A 21,454-nucleotide genomic window follows, 5' to 3' on the forward strand; every position below is an offset into this window, starting at 1 on the left:
TGGCTTAATTATTAACAGTACTCCCTTTCACTCTTAAAAATGCCCTGGTTTTGGATGATAAGTTTATGGTCATCTAGTTGAGACTGTTGTAGAACAGAAGTTTTACCTGTAGGGAGAGTCTTCTGATATACTTTTTATCAGAAAATATTAAGCAAAGATCATCTTTAAAATGAGGCCTTAGTTCTGATTATGATTTTTGAGTACAGAGCTTTTTCACAGTGTGAGTTGCTTCGTTTACTTATTTGATGAAATTGAGAAGCAGTGTTGTCTGGTGGTTAAGAGCACTGGTTCTAGGGTAGTAGAGACTGTAAGTTCTGGCTCTACCACATACTGACTCTGTGCCTTTGGGTTAGTCAGGAACGAATGCATGTCAAGGTGTTAATTAGCATCATGCCTGGAATATGGCAAGCAACCCAGTAAGTGTTAGTAATTATGAAGGATCACAGATCTCATTGAGCCCTTTTTCTGTGCCAGACCCTGTGCTAGGTGCTAAGGAATAAAAAAATGATAGGACTTTCTTCTTAGGAACCTGGCACAGAATACTATTTTTTTCTTCCCTTGATATCATAAAAGTCTCCTTCTAAATACTGAATAATAGACATCTTTCTACAACTTAATTCTTCACTCATTTAAGTTGGTGTCTGGCTGTTGCCCTGCTGCTGTTTATTAACATTTATCACACAGCTACCTTGTCTGGAACTCTAACATGTCCTAAGGATACAAAATGTGAGTAAGAAAGTAGTGGCCGCCCTCACTAGATGCTTATGGAGGCAGGGTTTTCAGTTTTAAGGAACTCGTTAATAAATATACATTTTCTTTAGAGCGTTCCTTGACTTAGAGCCTGATGTTATCCTGCAACTGGATAACATTTTATCTTTTGGATTATCCAATTAATGCAACAAGCACGTGAGGGTCTCTGACATTGGAGTCATATCATACTCACATTTAATTCACTCAAATTTAACTATAAATGCTATTTTCCTTACCCACCCACTCCCAGCCCCACTTCACTCCCTAAAAGAGTAGGAGCAAGACCAATTTCAGTGTCAGCTGTTCCCCTCAGGGAGCTCTAGAGGGAGACTCGGGAGGGGGAATAGGGAGCTGCGCTTCCCTCCTGCCTTCCACAGTGTAAGCATCCCGTCATCACATGTGATTCTGGTGTTTAAAAATAAGTATTGTTCCTATGAAGTGGCTTCTAAACTAAGTCAACTACTTGGTCTATTCTTAAATGAAAAATTTGTTCCAGTCCTATAGGAAAAATTAGCTGTGTTGCACTTAGAGCCAGTTATGTTGAGATCCAGTACACCATGCCTTCCTGAGAGGTTTCAGAGGTGACATGGCGATCCAAGAACCGAGCTGACTTTAGACTCATGGTCCTACAAGAGGAGTCAAAATCAATAGGAGTCTGAATCATTGCCTTCAGGAAGCTTATAATCTAATTGGAGAGAATATCCATACTGGAAAGATCATCTATAAAACAATTCACAGTAAAGAATGTAAGGAATCATGAGGATAAACAGTCGAATAGTAGAATGGCCCTGGTTTCAAGCATTCTGTCCCTTGGTCCCCATAAATACGATCATTTTTGTCAGGCAACGAGAGCAGATTTTTGGTTTAGAAAAAATGGTATCAGTATCATTAGAGAGGACATGAAAATGGTTTTATCCATAAAGGTTTCTTGGAAGTATTGAATTGTGATTTAATAGGTAGCTAGTGATAGATAAAAGGCACGAGGATGTTGCAGACAGGGCAAGTGTTATAAGCATGAAACATAGAGGTGTGATTGATCAAGCAAACTATCTTTTCATTTGGCCAGATGATCCGGGACACATTGGAGTGTCACGAGATGAGAATAATAAGGAACATGACCAGTAGATAGAGGAGTTAAGATAAATTCTCTTAACCATTATCTGTTCCTCATCCTACTCATAATCATTTACTGAGAACACTGAGACTCTTTTAGATTGCTCTCTCACCCATCTCATGGTTACATTTAAATTGTGAATTTTATTGGAGACACCTGTTTTAAAATGATTTTTCTATCTGTGTAAAAGTCAGATGTGGCTACGTGATTATTTTGTAATCCCTTGTGAGAGTCGGTGTGGTGTAATAGAAAGAGTTTGGAAACAAGAGTCAGGAAACCAGGGTTCTGGCACCACTCTGTCATTTGTTAGCTCCATGGCCTTAGGCAAGTCACTTTACCTCTCTAAGTCTTAGTTTCTTCACCTCAAAAATGTTAGACCGGAATCAAAGGTTTTCATGCCATACTTTGTTTTTAATGAAATTGTTTACACACAAAACTTTACTCAAAACCCTATTATATAAAACAGAGGTGATCTCCTTAATGGGGGGGGGGCGGTTAGGGAGCTAGAAGCCCCAACTGCCTACCCAACCCCTCCTCCCCAGAGTTCATCCCGGGAGTCTTAGGGCTCAGAAGAACACAAGTGGAAAATCCCTGGGCTAGATCCCTAAGGTCCCTTTTAGAATTAGCATTTTCTGATACTTACTTTGTTTGGTAAATTGAGTAGAATTTTTTTAAAAACAATTTTGAGGAGGTAATGCAGTACTAAACGTAATACAACTCATTGTACAACTACTCTGTATAAGATATTACTAGGTACAAAGGCAATATGAAGAGAAGAGAAATACACTTGAAGTACTCTTGAAGAGGAAGAAGGGAACAAAAGAGAAAAAGAGAGCTTCTCTAACTGTTTATAACCCAACTCATACTATACAGAGATTCAAGGCAACAAAATTGTCTGCCTAATAATTGCTGTGGAGATTAAGAAGAAAGAAAGGAAAATAAGTGTGTGTTTTAATTGTGCAAGAATTTTTAAAATTTTGTTTTATTTTTTGAATGGGAGATAGATGTACACTTGGTACTAAAATCCAAAAGTAACAAACGGATGTGAACTGAAAAGACTCCCTCTGCCCCCTGTGCCCGTCCTCCAGTTCCCTTCTCTGCAGGTGGTCACTATCACCGGCTGTGTAAGCTTCCCGAGCTTATAGAAGCACTTGCCCATTTAGGAGTGTATTAGTTTCCTGTGGTTGCTGTAACAAATTAGCGCAAACTGGATGGCTTAGAACAACAGAAGTGTATTGTCTCGCAGTTCTGGAGGCCAGAAGTTTGAAATCTGTATCCCTGGGCTGAAATCGAGGTGTTGGCAGGGCTGCGCTCCCTCCAGAGGCTCTGGGAGCGAGTCCCTTTCATTCTTGTTCTAGCTTATGTTGCTGCCAGCACTCCTTCCTTGGCTTGTGGCCCCATCACTCCGGTTTTCGAGGCCAGCATCTTCAAACTCCCTCTGCTCATCTTCACGTAGCCTTCTCGTCTGTTTGTGTGTGTGTGTGTGTGGTCTCTTTCCACTTCTCTCTCGTGTGGATGGATATGATTCCGTTTAGGGCTCACCTGGATAATTCGGGGTAATCTTGCCATCTCAAGATCCTTAACTTAATCACATCTGCAAAGACTTTGCCTTATAAGATAACATTCACCAGTTCCAGGGATTAGGATGTGACTGTCTTTTGGGGGGCCATTTTTCAGCCTACAACAACAGTAAAACAAATAGCATACTTGACATACTTTGCTGAACCTTGCTTCTAATAGTGAAAAACTGGAATAACCTAAGGGTCTGTTAATTCAGGACTGGTTAAATGATGGCACATCCATAGACTGCAATATGGTGTCACCACTAAGAAGAAAGAAGTGGGCATACTGACGTGGAACCATATTCACTATAAAGCAGAAAAAAGAAAGTTGCAGAGGTGTATATGAGTAAGGTAAAAATTTGGGAAGCTGTATGTCAAACTTAAAAGTGGCTTCCCCTGGGCAGTAGGACTGGTGGACTTTGTTTATGTTATATGTTTGTACTGTTGGAATTTTTTAATCAAACGTATACTTTTATAATAAATCCATATGTTTTATAATAAATTCATAAGAAAGTGGACTTGCATTTAGCTTTTCTGAATGAATTATGTTGCAGGAATAATAGAGGGATTATTAAAATCTAACTTTTTTTTGATTTGCTTCCCAGATAGCAGACCCTACGTTAGCTGAAATGGGAAAGAACTTGAAGGAGGCCATGAAGATGCTAGAGGACAGTCAGAGGTGAGCCTGTGGAACAGAAGTGCCCCTATTAAACGTGTTCAACCTGCTGTGAAACTCGTGGCACTAGTTTCCTGCTGTTGAAAACAGCTCTTGGTTTCAGAATGTCACACTTAGCTTAGCTTCGGCTGACTTTAGAGTTGGTATTTGTCTTGGGTAAAGGTGCTTTGTAATTAAAGGATTTTGAAATTGAGGGGCAGGACTTATAATTTTTAGTTCTGACTTTTAAGTGTTTCATTTACTTAATATAGTGATTTTAATCTATAAATACTTCTTGACATATATTCAGGTCATATAGGATATCAACTAACCAAGAAATGAGTTGAAGTATTATTATTTTTTCCATGTTCTTTTCCTGAAACTCAAACTATACCCCAAATTGGGAGCTGGGGCCAGGGGTGGGGGGAGAGATGTGATAACTGTGTTTCAAATCCTACATCAGTTACTAAGAGGTTGTAGGCAACATTGTTGCATGTTTGCATGCTCAAATGTTAGAAATTTGATGTGATGAAACGAACAGTTTTGTATTTCCTTTAAATTAGAAGAACAGAGGAGGAAAATGGAAAGAAGCTCATCTCAGGGGATATTCCAGGGCCACTCCAAGGCAGGTAGGTGGCAATGAAGATAAGTAATAAGAACCTTAAGTTAGGCTATATATTTTCTTTAAACCAAGATTTTATCATTATTGATTTACAATTTTAGTTTTAATGAGCACAAAGCAAATTTAGAGTTACGTGCAGTGTAACGTCAAAAAACCAAATGCCGGGGCCAGCCCTGTAGCCTACTGGTAAAGTTCTGTGTGCTCTGCTTCGGTGGCCCAGGTTCACGGGTTTGGATCCCAGGCGCAGACCTACACCACTCATCAGCCATGCTGTGGTGGCGACCCACATACAAAATAGAGGAAGGTTGGCAGCAGATGTTAGCTCAGGGTGACTCTTCCTCAAGGAAAAAAAGAGGAAGATTGGCACAGATGTTAGCTCTGAGCTAATCTTCCTCAAGGAAAAAAGGAGGAAGATTGGCCGCAGATGTTAGCTCAGAGCGAATCTTCCTCACCAAAAAAAAAAAAAAAAAAAAAACTGAATGCCATTGGCTGGTTGGGAATAATGTTGAGTCTGCCTGCTTCTCCTCCTTTCCCATTCAGAATTTAACACAAACTCATGACTCAAAAGTGATGCACAAATTTATAATTATAACTTTACTATCACACTTCGTCATTGAAACCTGTAATCTATTTGGTAGGCTGAGCTTTATTGTGAGAGAGATTTTAATTTGATAAGACTTATCATTTTTATGATTGAAAGGAAAATGTTAACTTTAATCATTTATTGGCAGAGTGCTTTATTTTTTGGCAGCGAAAGCAAATCTGTCAAGTGTTTGTGGTTTGAGCCAGCAGGGAAAATAACAGAAAAATAAGTATTCGACTAAAATTTTCACAGGTTGTTAGCACTCAATCTGGAATTAAAGTCCCAGCCCGGCTTCTGTCAAACAAGCTTAACTTTTTCATTTTATAACCAGGAAACTTCACATAGGTAAACAGTACAACTCCCTTAAATTGTCCTTTGACCTGAATATAAACATGTTACAAGGTTGCAAAAGAAAAGTACAGAGGAAGGATACAGTGTGCCAATAGATGTCACATCTAACACACCCAGATACTAATATTTTAAAATAGCTACTCCTCCTTGTAGTCTGAATGGTGCTGATTTGCAGCCCTGATGTGAAGTGCGTTCTGCAACTCAGAACAGGAACCAGTCCTATAAATCTCCTCATCCCAGGCCTACAAGGGCATTAAAGGGTTCTACTGATCTTACAGAAGTTTCCTTGGAAGAGATACTACCAAGAACATCTGCAGTTCTCATGATGAGGGCATTAAACCCGCTGGTCGGGAGTATTCGCGCTTAATCATGCTAATAGCCAACATCTGAGATAGGACTGTGCCAGGCACAGTGTTAAGTGCTTTACATGCACTGTCTAATTGCATCCTCATGATTCTGTAATTTGGGGCTTAGCACGTTTCAATAGCTTGCTCATGGTCACATGGCTAGCGCTCAGGCGTGCCTCGAGGGCCCCTTGGCCTAATATCTACACAGTGTCAAAGGACCAGAGCCCCTCGAAGCTCAGCACCTCAGGGAGGATGGGTACTGGGGCATTATTTTGACAGTGCTTCCTTTTCAAAAGAGAGAGCTTTTTGTTAGTCATATTCTCATTAATAGAGCGATAATATTTTTACATGTGTTACAAATTGCCTTGCCATTGCTGATGACTTTAGCCATTCACATTCTTCTCATAAATTTTCACCTCCTCATGTAATGAGCATTTGGTAACATTATCTTGGATAGAAGTCAGTCTGTTTACAGTCTAAGCAGATCTGCAGTTTCCCAGCTTGGGGAAGAGGTGGTAATAAACGATGCGTGCATTACATGATGAAGTCTGTTAGAACAAACAGATGAGACTCCTGCATGGAGAGAAACTAGATATACTGATGGCATTGGACTATTCTTGCTGCTTCAGTGACCCGCCAGCATCTTATAAGGACTGTTTTGGCTTTTATAGCATGCTTATTAAATATTCTCCAGGATTCATATGAACAGATAGAGAAATATTGCTAAAGCAATACTGGTGAAATTTTAAAAAATCAATCTCGTATTTAGGTAGAAGATTTAATCAATCACAAGTAAGGTTATTTTCAGCCAGCCCTGGTGGTCTAGTGGTTAAGATTCAGCACTCTCACTGCTGTGGCCTGGGTTTGTTTCCTAGTCAGGGAGTCACACCATCCATCTGTCAGTTGTCATACTGTGGCAGCTGCATATTGCTGTGAAAGCTATGCTACCACTATTTCAAATACCAGCAGGGTCACCCATGGTGGACAGGTTTCAGTGGAGCTTCCAGACTAACACAAACTAGGAAGAAGGACCTGGTCGTCCACTTCTGAAAAAATTGGCCATGAAAACCCCATGAATAGCAATGGAGCATTGTCCGATAGAGTGCTAAAAGATTAGAGGATGACCCAAAAGACTGGGCAGGGTTCCACTCTGCTGTACACAGGATTGACTTGCACTGACAAAAAAAAATGGTTATTTTCAGAATTCAGTTAATAATTTGAAGTCTGTCTTTAAAAGATGTATATTTTATCTCAGACACATTCTTTCTCTTATAGCTACTCCTTTAAAAAAAAACTTAAAGCTAGTTTGGATGAGAGAAATAGAGAGTGGTGGGGATGTGTGGTATTTCCACCTGTCCATCAACTCTTTTTTATTCTGCAGTGGGCAAGATATGGTGAGCATCCTCCAGTTAGTTCAGAATCTGATGCATGGTGATGAAGATGAGGAGCCCCAGAGTGCCCGGTAATACAGAACAGTTGGCAGCTTCTCTTTGAAAGTCTATGTGTTCATGATTTTGATAGTGATTACATTCTTACAAGATGCTGAAATAATAAGCTGTGTTTCATTCAGAGTTACAGTACATATGATATTAAAACGTTCATTTTTTTTCTTTTCAGAGAGACATTTATATACTTTAGATAATATATTTTGTAAAAGGAAGGTATTTACTAAAACTAACCCCTGTAGTTTTTATGGTATGGTGTCTTAGGGAGGGGTTGACAAAGGGACCAAAGAATAACTGCTGTGCACTTTTCTGCTTCTGATCACTTGTGCTTATGTGCTTCTGCTTGCTAAGAATTGCTACAGCTGAATTGATGGGTGGCAGGCCACGTTGTCTGTGAGTCATCCATTTGTTTTATTTTTATTTATTCGTCTGTTTAGCTATTTAGTTTTATTTTCTCCTTAATTATTTTAAATTTAATTTTCTGGAATAATTAATACATTCATCTGGTTTAATTTCGAAGGATAACAAGGGTACATATACAAAAGCAATCTTCTTTCTTACCTCTGCCTTCTATCTTGTTCTCCTCCCTAGAGATAGACAGTGTTGTCAGTTTCTTGTATATTCTTCAGAAATATTTTGTGTGTATGTATACACAAATAAAATGTCTATACTCACCCCCTCCAGTGCATAAATACTGTGTACATTGTTCTGTACTTTACTTTTTCATTTATGTCTTGGAGTTCATTGCATATTAATACACAAGGAGCTTTCTCCTTCAAGAGCTGTTTAGTTTCACTTTGAATGGATGAACCATATTTTATTTAGCTAGTCTTCTATTCATGTTTTACTAATACAAACATTGCTGCAGCCAATAACTTCGTACATGTGTCACTTCTCATTGACGCAAGTGTTTCCGGATGTTAAAGTCCTAGAAGTGGGATTGCTGGGCCAGGTGGTTTGTGCATTTGTGATTTCAATAGATATTGCCAAATTTCCCTCCACGGAATTGTGCCAGTTTACAGTGCCACCAGCAGTGTATGAGAGCCCCTCTTTCCCCACACCTTTACCTGCAAGGGTGTTAGCAGACTTAACAATCGTTGTCAATCTGTTGGGTGAGAAATTATATTTCAGTATAATTTTAATTTGCATTTTTCTTATGAACCAGGTTAAGTGTCGTTTTGTATGTTTTGACTTATTTATATTTCCTTTTCTGTGAGCTGTCTCCTCTGCCCAATATCTTGTTCAATTTTTTGTCTTTTTCTTGTTGATTTATAGTTATAAGGGAAATTTGTCCATCCATTTTAATTATATATAATACAATACCTCGTTCCGCTTGAATTTGCTGTATTATTTTCATAAATAGCTAGTTAATGCAGGGAATTGATCTTTATCTAATGAGTCTTAAAAAAATTGTTTTCTGCACATTTTGTCTCAGCTCTACCCTCCATAGTTCTTACAGCTGGTACTTAATTTTAAAAAAATTTTTAGAAGAAAATTCAAAACAGTTTGTATTGAAAACAGTTTGTATATTTAGTAGGTATTCAATAAAAATAAGGAAATTTATCTCCTATGACTTGAATTTTAAAAATAGTTTTCCTCCCCAGACTATCAATACCTTATGTGCATTGAATTTTCTAAATTTATCTGTATTTCTGCCTTCTATGCCATTAAGTAGATTTCAACTCTGACAGAAATTTCTGTCGAATGCTGTTTCTCTTAAGTTTTATTTCTTTATTTATGCTTTGATTAGTACTTTTTTTTAATCTAATGAATTTTGGTTAACAGAATCCAGAATATTGGAGAACAAGGTCATATAGCTTTGTTGGGGCATAGTCTGGGAGCTTATATTTCAACTCTGGACAAAGAGAGGCTGAGAAAACTTACAACTCGGATACTTTCAGACACTACCTTATGGCTATGCAGAATTTTCAGGTAAAGACATGAGTTTTTAGTTTGCGGTAAGGACATTGATGAGTGGGGTATAGACTGGGAGAGATCTGCTTTCTGGAGATTTACTATCTGGGTTCAAATCTGCCTCTTCCTCTTCCTCTTGGAAGGATTGCTTAACCTCTCCATGCCTCAGTTTCCTCATCTTTTAAACGGAGATAGCCTTAATATCTATTTCTTGGCATTATTGTGAGGAGTAAATGAGCTAATGAACTAGTATATGTAAAAAGCTGAGAACATAAGCACGTGCATGTTGGATAATGTCCGCAGTTGCTTACTTTTAGGATTCCTAATTGGCACATGTTGATAGAAGATAGAGCAGTGAAATGGATTCAGATATCTTTAATCAAAGTATTAGCTGGTGCTTTAGTAGAAAGGAAATGCTGTCGTAGGAAGATGAGTATGTGTTGTGAAATTGAAGTTTGCTTTATACTGTGATAATGTTGGCATTGTTAAGGAATTATAGCAGATTAAGGATTCAGTAGAAGACACAAGACCAATGGTGTTTTTGTGTTTGTATTATTACTGTCAGAGGAAAGGAGGGGCCGGCCTGGTGGCACAAGCAGTTAAGTGCGCACACTCTGCTGCGGCCGCCCCGGGTTCACTGGTTTGGATCCCGGGCACGCACCGATGCACCGCTTGGCAAGCCATGCTGTGGCAGCGTCCCATATAAAGTGGAGGAAGATGGGCACGGATGTTAGCTCAGGGTCAGTCTTCCTCAGCAAAAAAGAGGAGGATTGGCAGATGTTAGCTCAAGGCTGATCTTCCTCACAAAAGGAGCATTTGCCTAGCATTGGAACACTTAACTTGGGAGACTCACTTTCACTTGTTGAGAAGGAGCTTCGCCTGGCGAGAGTATAAGTTTGCCTGACCATATTGCAAAGGAGAAATTTTCTTGTGTTCCAATAAAAATCCAACACCTGTAATTGAAATGCTCTCTCTCTCTCGTTCTCTGGGAGATTGAGAACAATAAAAGGCCCCAAGCAGATAATAGTGCAAGCAAAAGTTAGCCTGACTAGTGTTTTGACAGTTTTATTTACTTTGGATGTTTTTGGGCTGAAACTCTGCTAAGAACCGTGCCTGCATTATCCAGTGCTGTCCTTCTTGTAGAATAAGCCAAAACCATGATCTTCAGCCTTTTTATGTGTGAGGAATGCCTATTCTCCACTGGTTTTCATAGTTTCTGCTCTTTATGGAGGTGAGTATGGTGGAAGGGTCATTGCCTCTGTTCTTTATAACCTCCATCTGTAAGGAGCTGTCAGCTATCTCAGATGAGGGTGATTCCTATCTCCATTGACTGATCTAGGTGACAGTTTCTAGGTTGAGAAAAGAATTACTTCCATGATTATAAGATTGGGATATAAAATCAGAGTTAACCAGAGATAACAACATATTGATATCTGGGTGTCTCTTAACAGGTATGAAAATGGCTGTGCTTATTTCCACGAAGAAGAAAGAGAAGGACTTGCAAAGATCTGTAGGCTTGCCATTCATTCTCGCTATGAAGACTTCGTAGTGGATGGGTTCAATGTGTTATATAACAAGAAACCTGTTATATATCTTAGTGCTGCTGCTATGCCTGGCCTGGGCCAGTACCTTTGTAATCAGGTAATGTGGTATAAGGTGGATATTTTAAAGAAACAATGTTTTATTCTGCCCTGGAACTTTTTCAAGTGTGTAGACTTATTTCTTTAGCTGCTGTTCTTTTCAAGTGAAAAGAAAGATGGTTTTCTTATATACTTGTTTTGTTGTTATAAGAAAATATATAAATCTATGCAAATAAATTTAGATATATATATTTTTTAGTTGCCCAAAGGCAGCCACAGTCAACATTTTACTTTATTTCTTTTCAAACTTTAATCAGAGTGAGTGTATGTGTGTTTTTTATATCTGGCTTTTCTCACTGTTATAATACGTGCATATCATGTTTTAACAATTCTTCAAAGTAAAGTTTATTTTTAATGTCTTTGAAATATTCCTTCAAGTGAGTGTATATTTTTTTTTAACTGTTTTCCTTTTGAACAATTAGAGTGTTTGCATTCTTTTGCTTTCTATGACCATTTCCAGGTAATTCTCTTTGTATAGTACTCTTACAGACATGTTTGTGCATAAATTGTTTTCTATATTTAGGGTTATAGTTCTCAGATAGATTTTCAGAGTCAATCTAGAATTACTAGATCAAAGAGCATTGCCATTTTTAAAGTTCATGGTGCATGTAGCCCAGTTAGGGGGCTACCTTGAGACAATGTTAAGCCTCTTGGCCAAGAATATTTTAAGGCAAAACCCATAGGATTGGAGGGTTTGTCTTTTGTAAGACGGAGGAGTCCTGAGGAGATATATAGAGGAAAATCAGGGACTTAAGTTGATTCTGAGCTGTGGTCACTGATGGCAAGAAATTATGTCCTCTTCTTGAGGGTATACAAAATGGGGAGTTTTATAATATCCCTATGGAAATGCAAAACAAATTACTTTTTTGAGTACCTGCTGCAGGCCAGGCTCTTCTGGACCCAAGGCTGTCTTGGAACAGCAATCCAGTCTTCAGAAGATGAGGATATTCTGTTAAGCGAGAAAGGCAGGTGGCAGAACAGTATATAGAAGATGGTCATGTCCATGTTTTAAAAATTGTGTACATGCTTATATGCGTATGTTTTTATACCTAGAAAAATATATCTATATAAATACGTATATTTATAAGTAGAAAATGTCTGGAAGTTTATTCACTAACCTGTTAACAGTGGTGGATTGGTGGCTTATGGCAGGGGGCGTTTTTACTTTTAATTTCCATGCTTTTTTACTGTGCGTTTTACTTGGGTTTCACTTTCATACTTTAAAAGAAAAGTCCTTTACGAGAGAGAAAGCATGAAAAAAGTACTCATTAAATTTTTGGTCTTTAAATTCTACCATGTCTTGGTTATACAGAACAATATGTGGCAACCGTTAAAAAATTCCTAAAACTATAAACGCTTCTAGGATTTGGAAGCTAAAAATGAAGAATATAACATTTATTTGTGGGCCGGCCCCATGGCATGGTGGTTAAGTTCTGTGTGCCCTGCTTTGGCAGCCCAGGTTCTTCGGCAGTCAGATCCAGGGCGCAGACCTATGCCACTCGTCAGCCATGCTGTGGCAGCAACCCACATATAAAGTGGAGGAAGATTGGCACAGATGCTAGCTCAGGGCTAATCTTCCTCAGGGGAAAAAAAACTTATTTAACAATTACTGTCTCCATCCATAACACTGACCTCATTTCTCTTAAGAAATGTACATCTGCAAAAATCCTCAACAAAATATTGGCAAACCAAATACAACAATACATTAAAAAGATCACACACCATGATCAAGTGGGATTTATACCAGGGACGCAGGGATGGTTCAACATCCGCAAATCAATCAACGTGATACATGACATCAACAAAACAAAGAATAAAAACCACATGATCATCTCAATAGATGCATAGAAGGCATTTGACAAGATACAACATCCATTTATGATAAAAACTCTCAATAAAATGGGAATAGAAGGAAAGTACCTCAACATAATAAAGGCCGTATATGACAAACCCACAGCCAACATCATACTCAACGGGGAAAGACTGAAAGCCATTCCTCTGAGAACAGGAACGAGGCAGGGCTGCCCACTCTCACCACTCCTGTTCAACATAGTACTGGAGGTTTTGGCCAGAGCAATTAGGCAAGAAAAAGGAATAAAAGGAATCCAAATAGGTAACGAAGAAGTGAAACTCTCACTATTTGCAGATGACATGATTGTAGATATAGAAAACCCTAAAGAATCGGTTGGAAAACTATTAGAAACAATCAACAACTACAGCAAAGTTGCAGGGTACAAAATCAATCTACAAAAATCAGTTGCATTTCTATATGCTAATAATGAACTAACAGAAAGAGAGCTCAAAAAGATAATACCATTTACAATTGCATCAAAAAGAATAAAATACCTAGGAATAAATCTTACCAAGGAGGTGAAGGACCTATACAATGAGAACTACAAGACATTATTGAAAGAAATCCATGATGACATAAAGAAATGAAAAGATATCCCATGCATGTGGATTGGAAGAATAAACATAGTTAAAATGTCTATATTACCTAAAGCAATCTACAGATTCAATGCAATCCCAATCAGAATCCCAATGACATTCTTCACAGAAATAGAAAAAAGAATACTAAAATTTATATGGGGCAACAAAAGACCCCAAATAGCTAAAGAAATCCTAAAGAAAAAGAACAAAGCAGGAGGCATCACAATCCCTGACTTCAAAACATACTACAAAGCAATAGTAATCAAAACAGCATGGTACTGGTACAAAAACAGACACACAGACCCATGGAACAGAATTGAAAGCCCAGAAATAAAACCACACATATACGGACAGCTAATTTTCGACAAAGGTGCTAAGAACATGCAATGGAGAAAGGAAAGTCTCTTCAATAAATGGTGTTGGGAAAACTGGACAGCCACATGCAAAAGAATGAAAGTGGACCATGTGCTATCGCCATTTACAAAAATTAACTCAAAATGGATCAAAGACCTGAAGGTGAGACCTGAAACTATAAAACTCATAGAAGAAAATATAGGCAACACACTATTTGACATTGGTTTTAAAGGAATCTTTTCGGATGACATGCCTACCCAGACTAGGGAAACTAAAGAAAAAATAAACAAGTGGGACTTTATCAGATTAAAGAGCTTTTATAAGACAAATGAAACCAGAATCAAGATGAACAGACAACCAACCAGCTGGGAGAGAATATTTGCAAAACATACATCTGACAAGGGGTTGATCTCCATAATATATAAAGAACTCACACAACTGAACAACAAAAAAACAAACAACCCGATCAAAAAATGGGCAGAGGAAATGAACAGACACTTCTCCAAGGAAGATATACAGATGGCCAATAGGCACATGAAAAGATGCTCAACATCACTAATCATCAGGGAAATGCAAATCAAAACAACACTAAGATACCACCTCACGCCCGTTAGAATGGCTATAATCACCAAGACAAAAAACAACAAATGTTGGAGAGGATGTGGAGAAACAGGAACCCTCATACACAGCTGGTGGGAATGCAAATTGGTGCAGCCTCTATGGAAAACGGTATGGAGATTCCTCAAAGAATTAAAAATAGAGATGCCCTATGATCCAGCCATCCCACTACTGGGAATCTATCCAACGAACCTGAAATCAACAATCCAAAGAGGCTTATGCACCCCTATGTTCATTGCAGCATTATTCACCATAGCCAAGAAGTGGAAGCAACCTAAGTGTCCCTCGACTGACGATTGGATTAAGAAAATGTATATATATGCAATGGAATACTACTCAGCCATAAAAAAAGACAAAATCGTCCCATTTGCAACAACATGGATGGGCCTGGAGCGTATTATGTTAAGTGAAATAAGCCAGAAAGAGAAAGACAAACACTGTATGATCTCACTCATACGTGGAATATAAACCAACACATGGACAGAGAAAACTGGACTGTGGTTACCAAGGGCAGTGGGGGTGGGGGGTGGGCACAAGGGGTGAAGGGAGTCATATATATGGTGATGGACAAACAAAAATGTACAACCCAAAATTTCACAATGTTAGAAACCATTAAAACATCAATAAAAAAAAAAAAAGAAATGTACATCTGCTAGACCATATTTATTACTTTTAGGAGTGGGTGGACCCATAAATAAGATATTGTTCTTTGAATGCCTTTAACTGTTATTATTTACCACTAATGCTTGGAGGAAGGACCCTAAATTATCCCCAGAAAAATGCTGAGGGTTCACTTGTTTCGTGGTTTGGAAAAGTGTTTTTTGTTGTTGTTTGTTTTTTTGGTATATTCTAGAATATGCCAAAGATAGTTACTCAGTTAGAATATGAGTTGATAGTTACTCATTTTGTTGACTCCTTTAGGAAATTTTACATTGTCTGTGTCCTCTTATAAGACATCTCAGCTCCTGGAAATTCACCCTTTTTTTGGCTCGACTTTCTAGATGTAGTTTAACATTTATTTATAATATTAAGAGTTCCTAAGGAGAGAGAGTGTTTAAAAAGAACAGTTGTGACTTGTCTTAGAGCCACAATCTTTTGGGGGCATAAGTGAATGGTGACAGAGATCTTTCTTATCAAATTGTATGTTCCTTCTTACAGCTCGGCTTGCCCTTCCCCTGCTTGTGTCGTGTGCCCTGTAACACTATGTTTGGATCCCAGCATCAGATGGTGAGTTCTCCTTTTGGTTTGTAAAATAATATGGAATTGTGTTTTGAAACTGTGTCTTCCTTTTTTCTTTTTGTGAGGAAGATCAGCCCTGAGCTAACATCCATGCTAATCCTCCTCTTTTTGCTGAGGAAGACCAGCCCTGAGCTAACACCTATTGCCAATCCTCTTCCTTATTTTTTTTTTCCCTTTTTCTCCCCAAAGCGTCACTAGATAGTTGTATGTCATAGTTGCACATCCTGCTAGTTGCTGTATGTGAGACGCGGCCTCAGCATGGCCCAACAAGCGGTGCGTCGGTGCACGCCCAGGATCCAAACCCGGGCCGCCAGTAGCGGAGTGCGTGCACTTAACCGCTAAGCCACGGGGCCGGCCCCCTGAAACTATGTCTTCCTTTAAACTGAAGTTCTGTTTGCTGGCCTCCAGAAACTGAAGTTCTGTTTGCTGGCCTCCAGATAATTAGTAGCTTATTCATTTATTGCTTAGATCTTCCCATTGCATACTACATGCTTCCGGATTTGAATGTCCATGAAGGTTGGCTAGTATATAGGTCAGGAGCACTTGGCTCTTAAGGAATCTTGTAATCACTATATCACCTGCTTTAAGTGGAAACATGGAATACAATTAAGCACCAGAAATTCCTTCAAAATGATTATCACTGTTGCCTGGGTTTATGAATTGGCAGATTTTTAAAATGAGGTTCTTCATTATAGTATTGGGATTGAATTCTGCTTATTTTTATTTTATTTTATTTTTTGGTGAGAAAGATTGGCCATGAGCTAACATCCGTTGCCAGCTTTCCTCTTTTTGATGAGGAAGATTGGCCCTGAGCTAACATCTTTGTCCATCTTCCTCTGTTTTGTATGTGGGACACCACCACAGCATGGCTTGATGAGCAGTACCTAGGTCCGTGCCTGGGATCTGAACCTGCACACCCTGGGCCGCTAAAGCGGAGCGCACAAACTTAACCACTACACCACCCAGCTGGCCCCTCTGCTTATTTTTAGGCATGCAAGTGATAAGCCTTTCCCTACTGAAGCCAGAAGCAAAAGGGATAAGGTTTTAGATTCTGATTTCTTTTTTTTCTAATTAAAGTATAGTTGACATATGCTTGAAACTAATGTAATATTGTATCTTTCTTTTCAAGGTAGTTTGATTTTCTAGTTCAGGTACCTCAATGAGTAACATTAGAGATACATTTTTGGCTGTTTTTTGGGGGTTGAGAGAACATTTTCTTAAACTTAAATGTTAAAAACTAGAGGAGTCTTGGTCCTGTATATTCAGTTTTTAACTTTAATTTCATTTCACTGATTTTTTTAGTTAGTCTTCAAGAAAAACTATTTGATTTTTACATCTGTGATTAGAGAAAAGAGAAAAATAGTCAAGAATAAGAATTGTGATTAATTTTGAGAATCATCTTCTTTTGGAAGTTATAATTTTTCATTGTATAGCTTTTATGCTGATTGCCTCGTGTTTTTGTGGTTTGTCTTTTAATCCCAGGATGTTGCCTTCCTGGAGAAACTGATTAAAGAAGATATAGAACAAGGAAAACTGCCCCTTTTGCTTGTTGCAAATGCTGGTAAGTATCATGAACCGGAATCTTCCATTTTGGACATATAAGAGAGAGGCTAGGTACTTAGCCTAAAAAAGACCAAGTCTTAAGAAATGTTTGTGCACCACATGTTTAAGATAGTCTGTATCAGCATTGTGGTGAGAATTATAATACTATAGTTGGCTCATTAGATTCCCTTTAATTTTTGGTTTGTTTGGGGAGTTATTTTGTTGGTATGTGGATACTTTTTCATTTAGGTTGTAAGTGCTTCTCTACTTCTTCATGTGCTTCCTTTCTAAATTGATTTTTAAAATGTCACACTTAAATGTCCACCTTGGGCTGGCCCTGTGGCTTAGTGGTTAAGTGCGGGCGCTCCGCTGCTGGTGGCCCGGGGTTCGGATCCCAGGCGCGCACCGACGCACCGCTTCTCCAGCCATGCTGAGGCCACGTCCCACACACAGCAACTAGAAGGATGTGCAGCTATGACATACAACCATCTACTGGGGCTTTGGGGGAAAAAATAAATTAAAAAAAAAAAAAAAAGGCCACCTTGTAGACAGCAAGTCAACTACCACTTTCTACTCTGCTTACCATATTCGGCATTGTACCTGAAGCTCTAGACAGTGCAATAAGACGAGAACAATGATTAAATGACATACAGATTGGAAAGGAAGAATAAACTGTCTCTATTTGCAGGTGGCATGATTGTATAGATAGAAAGTGCTAAGGAAACCAAGGAAAGCCATTGAAGCTAATAAGCGAATCTGTCAAGGTTGCAGGATTTCTATATACTAGCGATGAACAATTGAAAGTGAATTTAAAATACTGTTCATAATAGCATCAAAAAAATGAAAACTTCATGGCTAAATTTAACAAAATATATGAAAGATCTGTACACTGGAAACTATAAAATGTTGCTGAGAGAAATTCAGGAGGACCCAAATAAATGGAATGATGCCACGTGTATAGGTTGGAAGACTCAATATTGTTAAGTCACATCCCCCCAAATTAATCTATAGATATAACTCAACCCCTATCAAAATCTCAGCAGGCTACAATTTCTTATAGAATTGATAAGCTGATTCTAAAATGTATACAAATATACAAAGGATCTAAGAATGGCCAAAATAATTTTGAAAAAGAACAAAATTGGAAGACTTACCCTATTTGACTTTTAGACTTAGTATAAAGCTAACAAATCAAGAACATGTGAGATTAACTGAAGAGATTAGAGAGTTCAGAAATAGACTCACATGTATATGGTCACTTGACTTTTTTACAAAGATGCCAAGGTAATTCAAGGAAGAAAGGATAGTCTTTTCCACCAGTGGGCTTGGAACAATTGGATATCCATATGGAAAAAAAATGAGCCTTAAGCCTTACCTCACTCTATATACAAAAATTAATTAAAAGTGGTTCATAGACCCAAACATAAGAGCCCAAACAGTAAAACTTCTAGAAGAAAATGTGGAAGATCTTTGTGACCTTGGGTTAGGCAAAGATTTCTTAGGACGTGACAGGCATGAACAATAAATTAGACTTTATCAAAAATTAAAATCTTTTGCTGTTCAAAAGACCCTGTTAAGAAAATAGACGAGTTACAGACTGGGAGAAAATATTTGCAGAACATTTTTTTGACAAAGGACTGTACCCAAAATACATAAATAAGTTTTTCCATTCAATATTGAGACGAACAATACAATTTTTTTATTGTGAAATTTTTGTTGTACATTATTGTTTGAGACAAACAATACAATTTTTTAAATGAACAAGATATTTGAATAGACACCACCAAAAAAAATATGAATGTATAACGACATGAAAAGATGTTTAACATCATTAGACATTAGAGAAATGCAAATTAAAATCACAGTGAGCTGCTATGCCATATCTGGAAGAAATACAGTGCCACATGCTGGTGAGGATGCAGAGCAGCTGGAACTCGCAGACAGTACTGGCAGGGATACAAATAATGTATAGCTACTCTGGAAGAGAGTTTGGCAGTTCCTCAAAGGCTAAATATAGAATTACCATATGAACTATTAGTCCCACTTCTAGGTATGTATCAAAGAGAAATGAACACATATGTCCACACAAAGAATTATACGCAGTATTCATAACTGGAAGCAACCAGATATCCTTCCCTGGGTGAATGGATAAACAAATTGTGGTACAGCCATATCTTGGGATACTAAGCAATAAATGGAAATAACTGCCGATATACATATCAACATGGATGAAATTTCAAAAGCACGCTAAGTGCAAAAAGCCAGACACAAAAGAAGTTACGTAGTGTTTGATTCCATTTATATGCAATTCTAAAAAAGACAAAACTACAGTGGCAGAAAACAGATCAGGATTATCTGCGGCCAGTGAGGAGTGGAGAGAAGAGTGCAACTTCAGGATGGGGACCATCTGGGGTGGTGGAAATATTCTCTACCATGATTGTGTGGGTGGTCACACACTGCATACTTCTGTCAAAACTCATTGAACCATACACTGAAATGAGTGGATTTTATCGTGTGTAAATTATACTTCAATCAATAAGGCCGATTATTTAAAAGATAATAATAAAGAGAAAAAACACTTAAACACCTTATTTCTAGCAGGAAAACCACACCTTCCTTCCTGACTTAGCATATTGTATGTTTAAAAAGAAACATAAATGTACCCATATTCAATCACTTGATAGATGAGAGAGTCTGCAATTCACATGTGACTGAGTGACTGAATGACTTAGGAGACTCTGGGACGTCACCAGAGTACGCATCCCAGGGGTTAGCCAGCAGACATTGCCAAAAACGTGAAAAGACAATGAACGTGGTCCAGTCACTAAAAGACAGCGCTATGCTTTTTGTTTTGATGGATGGGTCATATGACACAACCCATGCATTGGCCTTTGATCTTGTTTCAACTAAACCAAATGTGTCAGTTAAGATTTTTTTTTAATTTGAGACAGACTTGTGTGTGTGGCATAAACCCTGCAAAAGAACCAGTTCCATTAGCTGTGTTTGTTGAGGTAGTTGGTGAGGTTTGAAATCTTGTTAGGTGGGATTCTGCTAACTGGAAATTTAGGACAGTTGGCAGAATACATGATTCCACATTTTATTTACGCTCTGTGAAGAGGGATCTGCCCAGCAAAGCCTGTAGTGTAAACAAATAACCAAGGGAATGGGTTAAAGTGTTTAATAGGTTTAAACTGACTTCAGAATGCATGTTCTATTTTAAAACAAAAACCTCTTCAATTGGGTTAAAAAAAAACCCAAATTCATCTGTTTGTTTTTTATAAAGTACACACCTAAATAGAAATAACCCAGAAAGTGACAAAAAGTAAGAGAGGAAAAGGATATCTTGGGGAAATACTAACAGAACAAAAGTACTATAACAATGTTAGTATGAGATAAAATGGACTTCATGTTATTTGCTAATAATTCTCCATCTAATCTACTAAGAGAGATAATAGTTATGAATGCTTATGAACATAACTTTGAAATATATAAAGGAAACATTGAGGGGATACAAGTATAAATTAGCAAACCCACATCTTGGCAGGAGACATGAATACATTTCTCATGAGACAACAGATTAAGTAGATAGAAAATAAGTATATAGAGGATTTAAATAACACTATTAACAAGCTTGAGTTTATAGATACATGTAACGGAAATATACACTCTTCAAAACTTGAATAATCAACTTGCAAAAGTTGATTTTAAGCCAATCCACAGAGAAGATCTCAATAAAACAGAGATATGTTACTTCCCTCATAGGGAGAAAACATATATGAAAGCTTTTATCATGCCGTAAGGACTCAGAAGATATTTGTTCCTTTCAGTATCCTTTTTTGTGTGTTTTATCCTAGGAACTGCAGCAGTGGGGCACACGGATAAGATTGGGCGTTTGAAGGAGCTCTGTGAGCAGTATGAGATATGGCTTCACGTGGAGGGGTGAGTCGGGGGTGAGGCTGGCTCCACGTGAAGAGTGGACATCTAGGCTCTCACTTGGTCGTGACATTTATCACTAAGGGCTCTTTGGGTTCCAAATGACAACATAACCCAAATTGGCTTAAGCAAGAAGAGATTTTATTGACTCACATAACTAAAAAGACCATTGCTAGGATTAGCTTGAGGCACAGCGTCGACCAGGATTCGATGTCTTCCTCCCTCCTCTCTCCCCCGGTCATTTGGTTTAATTTCCTCTATGTTGGCTCCATCTGTAGATAGACTCTCCTGTTATGGTGCAAAGTAGCTGCAGCAGCTCCAGCCTTCTTTCCAGGTTTGTGGCCAGCGGGTCAGA

At 38.2% G+C, this 21,454-nt stretch overlaps 1 protein-coding gene across 3 annotated transcripts in view; it reads left to right on the plus strand.

Moving 5' to 3' along the window:
- The window catches only part of PDXDC1 (pyridoxal dependent decarboxylase domain containing 1), a 53,304-nt gene that overhangs the window by 10,064 nt on the left and 21,786 nt on the right, over positions 1-21,454 (plus strand). For 2 of the 3 annotated variants that reach the window (XM_058569999.1, XM_058570001.1), the window contains exons 2-10: positions 4,032-4,105; positions 4,645-4,710; positions 7,366-7,446; positions 7,781-7,822; positions 9,215-9,361; positions 10,795-10,984; positions 15,544-15,612; positions 17,107-17,185; positions 21,021-21,105. In XM_058569999.1, the coding sequence (XP_058425982.1) occupies positions 4,032-4,105; positions 4,645-4,710; positions 7,366-7,446; positions 7,781-7,822; positions 9,215-9,361; positions 10,795-10,984; positions 15,544-15,612; positions 17,107-17,185; positions 21,021-21,105 (833 nt within the window). The remainder of the gene's footprint in view (positions 1-4,031; positions 4,106-4,644; positions 4,711-7,365; positions 7,447-7,780; positions 7,823-9,214; positions 9,362-10,794; positions 10,985-15,543; positions 15,613-17,106; positions 17,186-21,020; positions 21,106-21,454) is intronic. The other variant, XM_058570000.1, reaches the window with a different exon arrangement.

This window comes from Diceros bicornis, chromosome 26 (assembly GCF_020826845.1).
Source record: "Diceros bicornis minor isolate mBicDic1 chromosome 26, mDicBic1.mat.cur, whole genome shotgun sequence".
NCBI lineage: Eukaryota > Metazoa > Chordata > Mammalia > Perissodactyla > Rhinocerotidae > Diceros > Diceros bicornis.